The sequence below is a fragment of the Serinus canaria genome, chromosome 12 (assembly GCF_022539315.1).
Source record: "Serinus canaria isolate serCan28SL12 chromosome 12, serCan2020, whole genome shotgun sequence".
Taxonomy (NCBI): Eukaryota; Metazoa; Chordata; class Aves; order Passeriformes; family Fringillidae; genus Serinus; species Serinus canaria.
Window position 1 is genome coordinate 18138652 of NC_066326.1, and position 14272 is coordinate 18152923.

Sequence of the window (14272 nt, forward strand, 5' to 3'; positions counted from 1 at the left end):
TATTTGGATATATTAATGAATAATTTGGTAAAATAAATTGTGTCTGCATCACATGCAAGGCTGAAAATTCTCCTGAATGCAAAATAAAGCTGAAGGGAAGGGGGAAATGTCCATATAAATATAAAAACTCCAGCAGAGTCTGTCCTTTGGTCATCTCGTGCTCCCAAAGAGACAGAGAGATCCAGAGCAGTAAGATTTGTGTGCTAATGTGTCAGCACCCAAATAATGAGTGTTAATATAATAATACAAATAATGTGTGCTAATACTAAATATTTTGCTGGTTTTGGGACATGAGCAAATAATGAGTGTGATGTGCTAATATTAAATATTAAATATTTGGCTAATATTAAATATTTTGCTGGTTTTGGGACATGAGCAAATAATGAGTGTGATGTGCTAATATTAAATATTAAATATTTGGCTAATATTAAATATTTTGCTGGTTTTGGGACATGGGCCCAGCTTTGTGGAGCAGGAAGAGCTTTTGGCTGGTTGGGAACATGGATAAAAACCTCGCTGGAATATTTCAGAGAATCCTGCTCCATGCTCCATGCTCTTGGCAATGAAGACAGCAGTTGGAATTCCTGGCCCAGTTTGGTCTGTGCTCCTCAGTGGGCACTGCAGCTCAGCTTGGAGATGTCTCCAAGCCATTCCCAAACTCAGAATCCCTCCAGCCACGGCTAGCAGGGCTGGGGATGGTCCTTTCCCTGCTCAGCTGGGAGCTCCTGGGCACAGCTGCCTCCTGTGTGGCCAGCCTGGTTCTTAGATGGGAAAACAAAAAGGGTGGAAAAACAGCTCTGGAGCAGTGCTTGACCTGTGTGGAAAGAGGCAGTGCAGATGTGTTGTAATCTCCTTCCCCCTGAGCAGACATGACCAAACTCTCAGACTTTGTCTGCTCCCAGCAATTAAGGAGTTTGCAGGGCCCCATGCAAGCTCCAGCTTGCTCCCAGCTGGGAGAGGAGTTCTGCAGTTTGTGCCCAGATGTTTCAGCTGTTCGTGGTCTCTTCTCTGGGGTGGGGGGGTCTGCTCAAGAACTTTTCATTTGTCAAGCAACACCTCGGTCTTCCCTGCCAGCCTCGGGATTTTTGGATTCCCTGGAAGCAGCACCTTGAGAAAATGCAAGGCTGTTTCTTCATGGCCACAGCAGCTTTCTGTCACCAGGACTCACAGCAGGACCCTGAGGAGCTCTGCTCAGGGTTTGGTTTGCTCTGGAGACTCCTGAGTGTGATCTGGAGCTCTGCACTGACACCCCCAGGGTGCAGGGCACCAGGAATGAGAGAAGGAGCAGGGAAATCACCAGGTGAAGCTCAGGCAGAGATAACTGAGGTGTTGCCTGCTGCAGGGGGTGATCACCTGGCTGCCAGTGTGGTTTGGAGGACGCTGAGGAGGGCTCAGAGCTGGGCACACAGAGGGATTTGAGAAGGGCTTTGTGCCCTCCCATCCCTCTTTGTCTCTGGTAATTGGAGATTTCTGAACCAGGCTGAACTCTTCATCCCAGAAAATGAAGCGTGCAGATGCAGAGCTGAGATAGGATTGTGAAGGGCTGGGTGGTTTTTGGTGGTGCTGGTTAATGTTGTGGAACTTCTGTTGTTGTATTTGTTGGGATTTTAGTGGGGCTGCTCCAAGGGTACAGGAATTTCCATGAGCAGCTCCTGCCTGACATCTCCAACCTCACTCTGAACAATGTGGGAAATGAGCCCATCCCACCAGCACAGCTTCATTTCATCCCTCAGGGACCTTTTGAACTAGAAAATGAGCTCCTTGGCTTCCAAAACAAGAATTATAAATGGGTTTGTACTAATTATAGATTATTTATTCATTGGAATAATTAGACAGCATTGGGTTAAATATTTAAATTTGCTGTGTAGGTTTTTCAGCTGGAGCAGCACGTGAAAAACAAAAGCCACCCCTCTTTCCTGTAGCAATCCCCCTCTGCCAGCAAGAAATAAGCTTTAAAATGAAAAAGATTCAGTTAAGATGCTAAACCATCTGGAGGAATAAATTCATGGCAAATACAACTGATTCCTTTAATTAACATCATAATGGCAGCACAGCTTAACTTGTTTAATACCCTGAATATAGATATAGATATATAGATATATAGATATATAATATATATGGATATATAGATATATAGATATAGATATAGATATATAGATATAGATATAGATATAGATTAGATATAGATATAGATATAGATACAGATACAGATATAGATATAGATATAGATATAGATATAGATACAGATATAGATAGAGAAATATATTACATTGATAGTTTGTCTTAAAGAAGGAAAAAATTGCTTTTTAAAAGGAGGTTGTTCCTGAGGGCCCTGCAGTGTTTGACCATTTTCTGTTTGAACTCCAACTCTGAATTGTTCAACATTATTCAGAACAACCTCATGAGTGTATTCCAGCTCTTTCTTTGTAAGGGAAGGAGAGGTGAAGTGACAAAAATGAGATATTGAGGGTAGTGTGGATTTAGTGCCATGAAGAAGTGAGGTTTGTCCTCACAGTGCAGGAGATCTGATGTTTGTTTTAGGATGAATTTTATGGCCAACCCATTGAACATCCCAGTTCTGAATTCCCATTCTGAATCCACTCTCACTCTGTTTGCTGCCTGCAATCAGATTTTCAAGTGCCTCCCCACTCTGTGCCTGGACTCAGGAGGTCTCTGTGATCCCAGAAACTCCTGGAGCTGCCGTCAGAGCAGGCCAGAAGATCAAAGCCCCCCCAAATGGAGGAGCAGGGAATTCTGAGCCAGGACAAGCTGTTTGCCCTGTAAGCAGCTGGGAGCTCTGCAGGGGCACACCTGGCACAGCCCCAGGGCAGAATGGACCTGGAGCCACGGGGCTGCTCTGGAGCTGGGTCCCCTTGCAGGGCTGTGCTTGTCCCTCTCAGCCAGCTGGGAGGGGCAGCAGGGTGAGTTTGGGCTCTCTGAACACTTCAGAGACACCAGATGGAATTGTTGAGTGGTGGGGGACTCTTCCTGAAGGGAGAAGGGATCTGTCAGCACCCAGGACGTCCCTCTGTCTGTCCTGAGCAGCCAAAACCCCTGCCAGGGGCTCAGAGACCCTGGCACAGAGCCCAGGGTGTCTGTGGGTTTGGTTATGACCCATGGAGCAAATTGCCAACCTTAGGTGAAGATCCAAGCCACGACAGTTTGAGTAGAATGACAGAGAATTTATCATGGGGTGAAAAATGGATTTTTGGGGTTTTTAGAATGGGGGTTCAGGGGGCAAGATGGAGGGATCTGGGTGTGTCCAGCCTTTCTCCTTCTTCTTCTTCTCTACCTCCACCTTCTGCTGTGATGTTGGCACTTTTGGGTTGGTTTAGAGTAGAAGCTCACTGTCTAACAGAGGTGATAGGGATTGGGAAGTTATGGTAAATATTGCACAGGTAGTTTTTACTATAGAAAGATAACACTGCCCCAGGGGCAGGCAGAGTGCATCTGTCTGTCCTGCTGAACAGACCTCAGCAGTCAGGAGAAAGAATTTTATAGATAAGGAACAATAAACAACCTTGGGACTGAGAAATGAAGAGCTCTGACTCCTTCTTCGAGCACCAGGCTGGGAAAAGAGACATTGGAATATTTCCTGGGATCACTCAGATCAGCAAGAGGTCCTGGGACAGTCATCCACGGTCATCTGTGGTCATCTGTGTCCATCCTGGTGACCACAGCCACCAGTGACACCCATGGTCACCCAATGTCCATCCTTTGGTGCCCAGGGCTTGCGCCGTGTCTGCATCAGCTGAGGGACCCCTCCCTCCTTCAGGAGCTTGGGAGAACATTGCTCTGCTCCTGGGCATGAAAAACCAGCACAACCTGCTTACAGCAGGGCCAGGGAGAAATTCAGATTAAATAGGATTTGATGGCTAGGACACAACTGCTTGCAGGCAATCTGTTAGCTCAGCAGATGTTGAAATTCTGTGGTCAGAAAATCAAAAGCAATTCTGAAAGGGCTCACAGAGTCCAGATCCCAGCAAGAGCCTCCAGGCCCAAACTCTCTGCACATCAAAGTTCTCGTTTGTTCCATTTCTGCATGGATTGAAGGGCCACAGGAGTAAATCTGACTCTTGGACCCAGGTTTTCAGCAGAATCTGGGTTGGAAATAAGGTTCTAAATCAGTACATAATGATTTGAGTAAAGTGGAGGCTGCTTCTGTTGTTTGCTAAATTAATTGTTAATTTATTGTTAATTTATTGATAATTAATAGATAATTTATTGTAATTTACTGATAATTTATCTATAATTTATTGATAATTTATCTATATTTCATCGATAATTTATCTATAATTTATTGCACGGGCCTAGCAGATGTTTCCAGAGCAAGGCAAGGTGCTGGCAGAGGTCTCTCACTGCTGAGGCATCTTCTGCTTTTTCAGGTTTTCTGTCCCTTTGTAACAAAACCAACCCAGGAACCTGCTCTGCCTGTTCTATTTCTAGAACATCATCACCTTACCTTTAATTACTGATTTTTTTTCCCCCTCTTTGTGCTTTTATACCAACACTTGCAATTTTCTGGGTAATGTTTATTTTGATAAAAGCTGATGGGAAAAGTGACAGGAAAATTCAGGAGGGAAACTGGCAAGATTTTCAAACAAATGGATTTATCTCCCCTAATTTCTGAAGGATAGGACATGAAATAAATCTGCCAATCCAGTATCCTCTGAGCATTTAACACTGCAAACCATGTTCTTTCATTCCCTCAATTCACATTTTCAGAAATTATTTTATTTTTAACCGTCTGAAGAGCAAAAGAGGAGAGGGGAGGAAGTTTTCCCTCCCTCCTTCTGCCTCCTCCACAGGACAGAAATGTTGTGTACACAGCTCACAGATCTCCATGGAAGCAGTGATGAGATGAGTGAGGTCACTGGGTAAATCCAAGTTTGTCATGAATTCATATTTTGGTTGCATTTCAAGTTTTCTGTTCCTGAGGGGGAGCCTGGTGATGCCAAAGCTGTGCACAAAGCTCCCATGGAAGATGACCCAGCTGCATGTGGGACCTGGGCTCACTTCTCCTGCCAAGTGTTCTTTCCTGGTGATGGGAATGGAGCTGAAAAGGATCCCTGCTCTTGGGTTTGGGGTTGAAATGGGAATGGAGCTGAAAAGGATCCCTGCTCTTGGGTTTGGGGTTGAAATGGGAATGGAGCTGAAAAGGATCCCTGCTCTTGGGTTTGGGATTGAAATGGGAATGGAGCTGAAAAGGATCCTGCTGTTGGGTTTGGGATTGAAATGGGAATGGAGCTGAAAAGGATCCCTGCTCTTGGGTTTGGGGTTGTTTAGGATGGTGGCTGTTTTGCTGGTGAGGATGGAGTGGGGTTGATCAAACAGGGAAATGCTGGAACTCGGCTCAGTCTGGGTTAGGTGACCTCCCAATAATGCTTTTTATTGGTGTGGGAGTCTCTGTCTCATCTGAAAATGATCTCTGCTCTCCAATCAGTCACTAAACCCTCAAGGATTTCTCTGATTATTTTTTCCCCCTTGTAAAATTTTTTTTAAAAAGATCTTCTAACTTCCTCTAATTCAGCCATACCCAGAACCAGGCCACAATCTGAATATTTACCTGGCACATATTTCATCCTGACACATCAATTCCAAACTTAAACACACAGAAATTCACCTAAAAAATATTTTAAAAATCCAGTCCAAGGAGGAGGAGTTCTCAGGGCCTCAGGGGCAGTGTCCCCTGATGATCTGATGTGTAAATGCCAGCCCAAATCCCTTCTCCCACCCCAGTCTCAGATCCCACTGAGGCTGGAGGGTGTGCCCTGCCTGGCCAGCCCTGGCAGTCCCTGGCACAAATGAGCCTTGGCAGCTCTGAGCTGCAGGATTCAGCACCTCTGAGCTCTTGGGAAGGTTGGGTGAGTGTGTGCAGGACTTGTTGCTCTTCCAGGGGCTCTGAAGAAGCATTGTGAGGATGATGATGGTGAGGAAACAAATCCATCCATGTTGATGGATTTGTGCTAGCTATGGCCTAATTTAACCATTTGTTTCAAGAGGTTTCATCTCGTGTTTGGATGTAAAAACACTGGAGCAGGGTTCTTGGAGAGGCTGGGAGAGCTCAGAATTGTTCCAAACTCCAAACTGCACAAACCCTTCTGAATTTGGGGTGGCTCTGTGCCAGGAGCTGAACCCCCTGAGGCTCTGGGCCCTGCTTTGGGTGAAGGGTGGACAGAAGGATTTCCAGAGGTGTCCTGGAGCTCAGGGGTTCTGTGCCCCTGAGGGCACTGGGTGTCCCTCCAGTCCCATCTCTGATAATCTCCTTTATTTCTGCCTTGTTCACTCCTGCTCAGGGGTCTGAGAGCACTGGGTGTCCCTCCAGTCCCATCTCTGATAATCTCCTTTATTTCTGCCTTGTTCACTCCTGCAGTTCAGCTGGGCAGTTGATCTCCTGCTCCTTTTTCATCAGCCACTACCCAATGTTTGATTTTTAAAGTTATTTGGAGGCCTCTGACAGCAGTTCTGCATCACCTGGGAGTTTAAAAGATGCAGTGGGACGTGGCAAATTCTGGATTTACAGCAAAACAAATACAGCAAATTCGAGTGTAGGTGTAGAAATTCAGGTGTAGAAATGGTTTTGTTATTCTGAGATCCATTTCTGTATCCAATCCACATTTCCTGTCCAAGCCTTGAAAGGAAATCAGCTTTTACATCTGTGCCACCCACTTTTTGCAGTGCTTACAAATAAGATGAACACAAACTTGCAGTTTTATTTTTAGTGTCAAACCTGGGCACATCAAAGGGGGAAGGTGGCAGAAGAATTCAAGCATGCACTATTAAATACCACAAAGTTTTATTTTCAGTCAAAGTTTTTATTTCAGTCAAAGGCTTTCCATCAGATTTAATCAGAATTTCCATTAATTGTGGCCTCCTTCAAGCCCACCTTCTCCTTGGACAGCTGCCTGCTGGTGGAAGCAAAATGAAGTTTAAAATCCCACCCAAAACAGAATAATGGCATCATCAAAGGTGCCTGGGCTGTGTTAATTTGTTTTCCCACTTGCTGGCAGTTTTTAAGAGCCTGAAGAAAAGGCTTGGTCATAGAAATTAAATAAGATTTGATATTCTTACCAAAGAAAGTGATTTTAGAGAGAGGCTGTGCAGCAGCTCCAGTGCTGTGCCCTGAAAAATGCCTTTTTCAGCCCAAAAAGAGGGGAGCAGAGGGGTTTGTGCTGGCTGCTGCTGTGCTCTGGGACTTTTCTCCCCTCATCACACAAGGAACAATGGGAGGAAATCTGTCTGGGGCACTTTTCTACCAGAAAAACCCTGGTGTGCATTTCTGTTTGCTTCTTTTTCTTTCTTTTATTGTTTTGTTAATTGTTAGTCGTGACCAAAAAAAAAAACCTCCTTTTTGTGAATGTTTTCATGGCCTTTTCTGTGGATACCTGGGAATTGGAACTGGGGATATTAAAGAGACTTTCTAGCTGAAGGTTTATTTGTAAATAAATATTTTCTCTGCTTTTTCTGTCCTGTTCTTAAAAACAGCTTTCAAAGCCCTTCAGGTACCAGTTCTACAAGATATTCAGGCTTTAAAGTCCCTTCCAAACCAAACCATTCTGTGCTTTTAAGTGCTGTACATGTATTTAAAACAAGAAATTACACAAGAGGAAGGTGCAGAAGAGTTTGTGTGCTGAGATGGAAATGAGCATCCCCACCAGGCTGACCTTGCACACTGGGGCTGTGGGCTGAAAATGCAGAGTTTTGGGAAGGCTGGAAGGGCAAAAGGAGCAGCATTGGAAACAAAACAAAAAATAAAAGATGATTGGTTTTATTGTAAGATAGTGAAGGGGAGGCTGTGGGGCAGAGAGAGAAAAAGAGAATTTGTGGGGGTACAAGGGAGGCCAGGGGTTCATCAGCCAGCTGGGACAGGGCCACTGTGTGCAGGGATCTGGAGGAATTATCCACCCTTTTCTGCCTGAAGAAAGAGCTGGAAGAAAGAAATTAAGTTTTTATAGGATTTGAAATTTTTTTTGTTTTTTTTAAGGTGAATTTCTGTGTGTTGAAGTTTGGAGTTGATGTGTCAGGATGAAATATGTGATAGGTAAATATTCAGATTGTGGCCTGATTCTGGGTATGGCTGAATCAGAGGAGGTGAGAAGGTGGTTTGGAATAAAACCTTGGGGGGGTGAGTGTTGCACTGGGAGCAGAGGGGATCCTTGCTGGAGTGCCAGAGGAGTGATTAGATGGGAAAGGAGCAGAGCCTGGCTGGGTGAGCAGCAGCTCTGGGGCTGTGGCTGGGGGAGGTCAGTTTGCAGGTACCAGGGGAATGCAGGATCAGTTCCACTGGGTGCACTCAGAGTGCACTGGGAAATCAGTCCATGGGAACTGGGGGCTTGCCCCTCCTCATTCTTCCTAGGATTTATTTTATTTATATATATATATATTCATATTCTATATTCTTATATAAATTCCTATTATTTATTATTCTATATATTCCTGTTATTTATTTATTTTAAATTTATTTTAAATTTATTATTTATTTTTTATTATTATTTATTCTTGGATGTTGGACAGTGAAGGCTGCCCTGAGCAAGCTCTGAACTGGGGGCTTTCCCCTCCTCATTATTCCTATTATTTATATTTTTTAAAAATTTATTTATATATATTCCTATTAGATATTGTTAGATATATTCCTATTATTTATTATTTTATATATTCCTGTTTATTTATTTATTTATTTATTTATTTATTAAATTATTTTTAATTTTAAATTTATTATTTATTTATTATTCATATTTATTCTTGGATCTTGGACAGTGAGGGCTGCCCTGAGCAGGCTCTGAACTGGGGGCTTTCCCCTCCTCATTCTTCCTATTATTTATTATTATAGATATATTCGTATCAGATATTATTAGATATAATCCTATTATTTATTATTATATATATAAATTCCTATTATATATTTATATATATATTCCTATTATTTATAATTAGATCTATTCCTGGGATTATTTATTATTATTATTATTATTATTGTTATTATTATTATTATATATTATATATTATTAATATATATATTAATATAATAATAATAATAATAATAATAATAATAATAATAATAATAATAATAATAATAATAATAATAATATTTATTCTTGGATCTTGGACAGTGAGGGCTGCCCTGAGCAGGCTCTGAACTGGGGGCTTTCCCCTTCTCATTCTCCCTATTATTTATTATTTTTTATATATTCCTATTAGATATTATTAGATATATTCCTATTATTTATTAGTCGATATCTTCCTGTTATTTATTTATTTATTTATTTATTTATTTATTTATTTATTTATTTATTTAAAATGTATTGTTTAAAAATTATTATTTATTCTTGGCTCTTGGACAGTGAGGGGTGCCCTGAGCAGGCTCTGAGCTGGGGGCTTTCCCCTCCTCATTCTTCCTATTGTTTATTATTTTATAGATATATTATTAGATATATTCCTATTATTTATTATTCAATGTATTCATGGGTTTATTTATTTATTTATTTATTTATTTTTTATTTATTTATTTATTTAATGTTCATTGTTTATTATTGGTATTATTTATTCTTGGCTCTTGGACAGTGAGGGGTGCCCTGAGCAGGCTCTGAGCTGGGGGCTTTCCCCTCCTCATTCTTCCCATTATTTGTATATATATATATTCCTATTAGATATTGTTAGATATATTCCTATTATTTATTATCTGATATATTCCTGTTATTATTTATTTTTTTATTTAATTATTTAAAATTTATTGTTTAAAAATTATCATTTATTCTTGGCTCTTGGACAGTGAGGGGTGCCCTGAGCAGGCTCTGAGCAAAGGTTCACCTGGGGCTCCTTCCCTGTGCCAAGGGGTGGGAGGGAATTGCTGAGTGGGGAACACCTGAGTGTGCTGGGCAGGAGGGAGCTGAGGGAAGGGGTGAAAGGAGCTGAGCTTTGTCCTCCCCTCTCAGTGTGAGTTTCAGGGTGCAGGTTGGGTGTTGGGGCTGCTCCTGGTGCAGCCAGCGATGGAGCAGGTCCTGCAGGGCTGCTGCAGCCTGGCCAGGGCTCCTCAGCACACTCAGAGTGTTATTTATTTATTTATTTATTTATTTGGTTATTTATTTATTTATTTAAAATGTATTGTTTAAAAATTTTAAACAATACATGTCCACACAGCCCTGGCACGCTGAACCACTCTGCCAGGGGGTTCAGGCTGCCCAGAATCCTGAGGTGTCCTCTCTGTGGCAAAGCACAGAGCTAGAGCAGCATTGACCTCAGAGCTATCAAAAAACTCACATTTCATTGCTGCAAAGCAGCAGCAAGTAGCTGGGATGTGCTCTCTTAAAAAACCCTGGTTGTTTCTAAATCACAGAGGAGCTTTGATGATGGCTCAGCTCTCCTGGGAGCCTCAGCTGTGCTCTTTGATTGATGACACATTTAGGATTTTACCCTTTACTGCCCACCATATGTGAAGCGTTCATAACACAGCCAACCCTGTGGTTTGCATAAAACAAAAACCTCCTCCAGGTCCTCCTGGAGCAGCAAGTTTTGCTCCATGTGTCTGGAATTTCACCTCCCTTGTGGGAGACAGCAGCACATGTGGGGCTGGCTTGCCTGGTTGGCACTCTGGAGGCTGAACCTCCTCAGAATCCTCCCAGGGTACATTTCTGTTCCTGCAGGTTTATTTGGGAGATAAACCATCATTACCTGGTGGAATCACAGATGGTCATTGGAAGGTGCAAAGCCTCCTGGGTGAGCCCCAGCTGTGGAGCTGCTGTTGTGGAAATTCAGTTTGCAGTTTTTGCTGTGCTAGGGAGGACAGGCAGGGCTCCCAATTCCATTGGATTTATTGGAAGTGCAGCCTGGAGCTGTGGAAAATCAACCTGTGGGAATTTGTGACTTTCCCCCCTCCTCATCCTTCCTGTGATTGACCAAAATAACAGTGGGGCTTGCAAGAAAGCCAGTGTGGGAACACTTCCCTTCTCCTGACTAGGCAGAATCTGCATGTGGAATTCCAGCAGCTCTCCCAGGGAGCTGGGATGGAGGAGCAGGTGCTGGAAGGAGCAGGGACACTCAGCTCCCCTGCCTGGGTCTGTGCAGGCTGGGCTGGGGCTGGCAGCTGCTCCAGCCTCTCCTCCTTGCCTGCCTGCTCCTCTCCAAACCCTAGGTTGGGTTTGCCTCACCCAGGTGTGCTGCAGGACAGAGGAGACAGGAGAAAAATCCAAATTCCCAGCTCGGTTTGGAAAGCAGACCCTTCTGGCAGTCATTTCCCACGGTGTCTTTCCTGGCTTTCTGTATTTCATTCACCCCCAGGGTGTGCACAGTCATCACCTCTTAGTTTGCCCAGCATTTTTGAAAACATCCCTTGCTCTTAGTCAGGAGCTGTGATAATTCAGCTGTCTCACACCACTTCCTTTGCACAACCCCACCTGGAGCTGGTTTTCCTGAAGTCAATTTGCAATTGTTAACTTCTGTATTGAACTCTTTTGGGGTTTTTTGGCTTTTCCTCTTCCCTCTGCCTGTGCTTTGTTAAGGTACCTCTGCCTTGTTCTTTATAAATGGGACACAAAATGCTGTGCTGGAATTTCGGAAGTGTCCAAGGCCAGGTTGGGTTTGGGTTGGAGCAGTTTGGGGTAGTGGAAGGTGTCCCTGCCATGGAATAAAATCAGCTTTAATCCCTTTCAACCCAAGCCATTCTAAGGTTCACTGGTTCCCTGAAGCACTGGCCTATAAAACTCTCTTCTCCTGGAGAGAAAACACTTTCAAACATTTAAAAACCACCCTCCTCAACCCAGGGTGGGTGAGTGTTGGTTAAATACCTGGGAACCCCATTTCCAGTGAATATTTTCAGTTCAGAGCCTCCTGGAAGAGAGCTGAGCCTTGGATAGGAGGGAGTTTAGGGCTGCAGTCCTGCTTTGTTGCCAGGCTCTGGCCTGGGGGCACTGTCTGAACTTGGCATTTCTTCTTTCCTCTGCCTCGAATCATACCCTAAACTCTATTTCAAGGTTTTGTTTTTTGTATTTATTTTCCACATCCCTGACCCCTGACTGGCGAGCTGGACATTTGTGTTTGCCTTGGCAGGCTCCGAGCTGCTCATCTAGGGCAGGATGAAAACTCTTTTTTTTTATCCCTTCTGTAAACAAACTGTTCCTCAGCATTTTCCATAAGGATTTTCACCGCCATTTTGTGCCTCTTCTAGGAACAGAGAAAACCTTTGCCATTCTGAGTTTTCCTTTTCCCCAGCAGAGAAATGTTTGCTGTTCTGTCTCTCCCCAGAACATGGAAGAGCTTCTTTTCAGGACATTTTTAAATTTTCATTTTTCCAGTTTCCATTTTTCCCCTCTGAGGGTTTATGAAAGCTGTTGCCTGGCTAGCAGAGGGGTTGTTTGTGGTTTTTATTTGCAGAGAGAGCAGTGCCCCACCGTGCCAGGCAGGGGTGCATGCCAAACCCTGCTCTGTGCCCTGAAGGATTCACAGCCCCAAGAGCTGAGAGCTCTGCTCCCGGGGGGGCTAGGTGGAAAAGGAGAGAATAACCCAGCTGGCAGCACACAGGGTTTGTGTTTTGGAGCGCAGGAGGTGAATTTTATTTCCCCAGGGACACAGGAATGCTGCTGCTCCTTTGCTCAGGGATTTGTGTGCTCTGGAAAAAATGGCATTTTTGTGCTTCTGCTCCAAAGCCCTGGTCAGGTGTCACCTGCAGCACTCCACCAGCGCTGAGATCATCTGAAATGCTCCCAGCCATGGATCCAGTTTTAGGTACCATAAATTTGGGATTAAACCCAGCTCAAGGCTGTGCTAGTCCTGAGCTGAAACCCTGCCAGGTGCCAAGAGGGGCTCTGCCATCAGCTCAACCTCTGAAATAGCAGCAGAGGTGTTTCAGGACATCCCTGGTGTGAATTTCCACCCCTGCACCTCGGTGTGTCCCTGGATATTCTGGGAAAATGCTCATTTTTCCCACTCTGGAACCACTCACTGGCCAAGGGCAAGTCAGAAAATAAAAGTACAATAATCCTATACAGCAGGGAAAAATGGTGTCCTTTAATTCCTTTTTAAGCAGGAGAAAGGTAATTTCCACAAAACTTCTTGTCCTTCAGATGCTGTTTGTGAGATCTGATATCTGGGTGTAAAATGACCAATTAATTCCTGATCAATGTTTAGTCAAATCAGCTGTTAATTAGCAGTGATTGCTCAGGGGCAGTGAGTGCCAATGGGTCAGCAAAGCAACCCCAGACCTCTGGGGCTCCATCTGAGCCAAACTGGAAATGGTAATAAATCCCAAATAACCACATTGATTTATTGTCTGTGAATGGTAACAAATCCCAAATAATCAGATTGATTTAATATCTGTAAATGACAATAAAAACCAAATAACCAGATTGATTTATTATCTGTAAATGACAATAAATCCCAAATAATCACATTGATTTATTGTCTGTAAATGATAATAAACACCAAATAACCGGATTGATTTATATATTATCTGTAAATGATAATAAATACCAAATAACCAGATTGATTTATTGTCTGTAAATGATAATAAGTACCAAATAACCAAATTGATTTATTAATTGTAAATGACAATAAATAAAAAAAAAACCAGATTGATTTATTATTTGTGAAGGATAACAAATAGCAAATAGCCACATTGATTTATTACCTGTAAATGACAATAAATAGCAAATAACCAATTTGATTTCTTCTCTGTAAATTACTATAAATAGGAAATAACCAGATTGATTTATTATCTGTAAATGATAATAAATACCAAATAACCAGATTGATTTATTTATTATCTGTAAATGGTAATAAATCCCAAATAACCAGATTGATTTATTATCTGTAAATGACAATAAATAGCAAATAACCAGATTGATTTATTATCTGTAAATGACAATAAATAGCAAATAACCAGATTGATTTATTATCTGTAAATGACAATAAATAGCAAATAACCAGATTGATTTATTATCTGTAAATGACTATAAATCGGAAATAACCAGATTTATTTCTTAGCTGTAAATGATAATAAATACCAAATAACCAGATTGATTTAGTTATTATCTGTAAATGGTAACAAATAGCAAATAACCAGATTGATTTCTTTTCTGTAAATGACAATAAATACCAAATAACCAAGTTGATTTCTTTTCTGTAAATGACAATAAATAGCAAATAATCAAGTTGATTTCTTTTCTGTAAATGTCAATAAATAGCAAATAACCAAATTTATTTATTACCTGTAAATGACAATAAATAGCAAATAACCAAATTGATTTCTTTTCTGTAAATGGCAATAAACACCAAATGGCCA

At 42.2% G+C, this 14272-nt stretch overlaps 1 protein-coding gene across 4 annotated transcripts in view; it reads left to right on the top strand.

Moving 5' to 3' along the window:
* Positions 1–14272, top strand: part of ATG7 (autophagy related 7) — a 109296-nt gene that overhangs the window by 84254 nt on the left and 10770 nt on the right. Inside the window, exon 19 of one of the 4 annotated variants that reach the window (XM_030228005.2) lies at positions 7985–8044. The exons of the other annotated variants lie outside the window; for them this stretch is intronic. Coding sequence (XP_030083865.2) covers positions 7985–8029 — 45 coding nt within the window. The 3' untranslated portion in view covers positions 8030–8044. Of the gene's footprint in view, positions 1–7984; positions 8045–14272 lie in introns of those variants that run through there. 4 annotated transcript variants of the gene reach the window in all.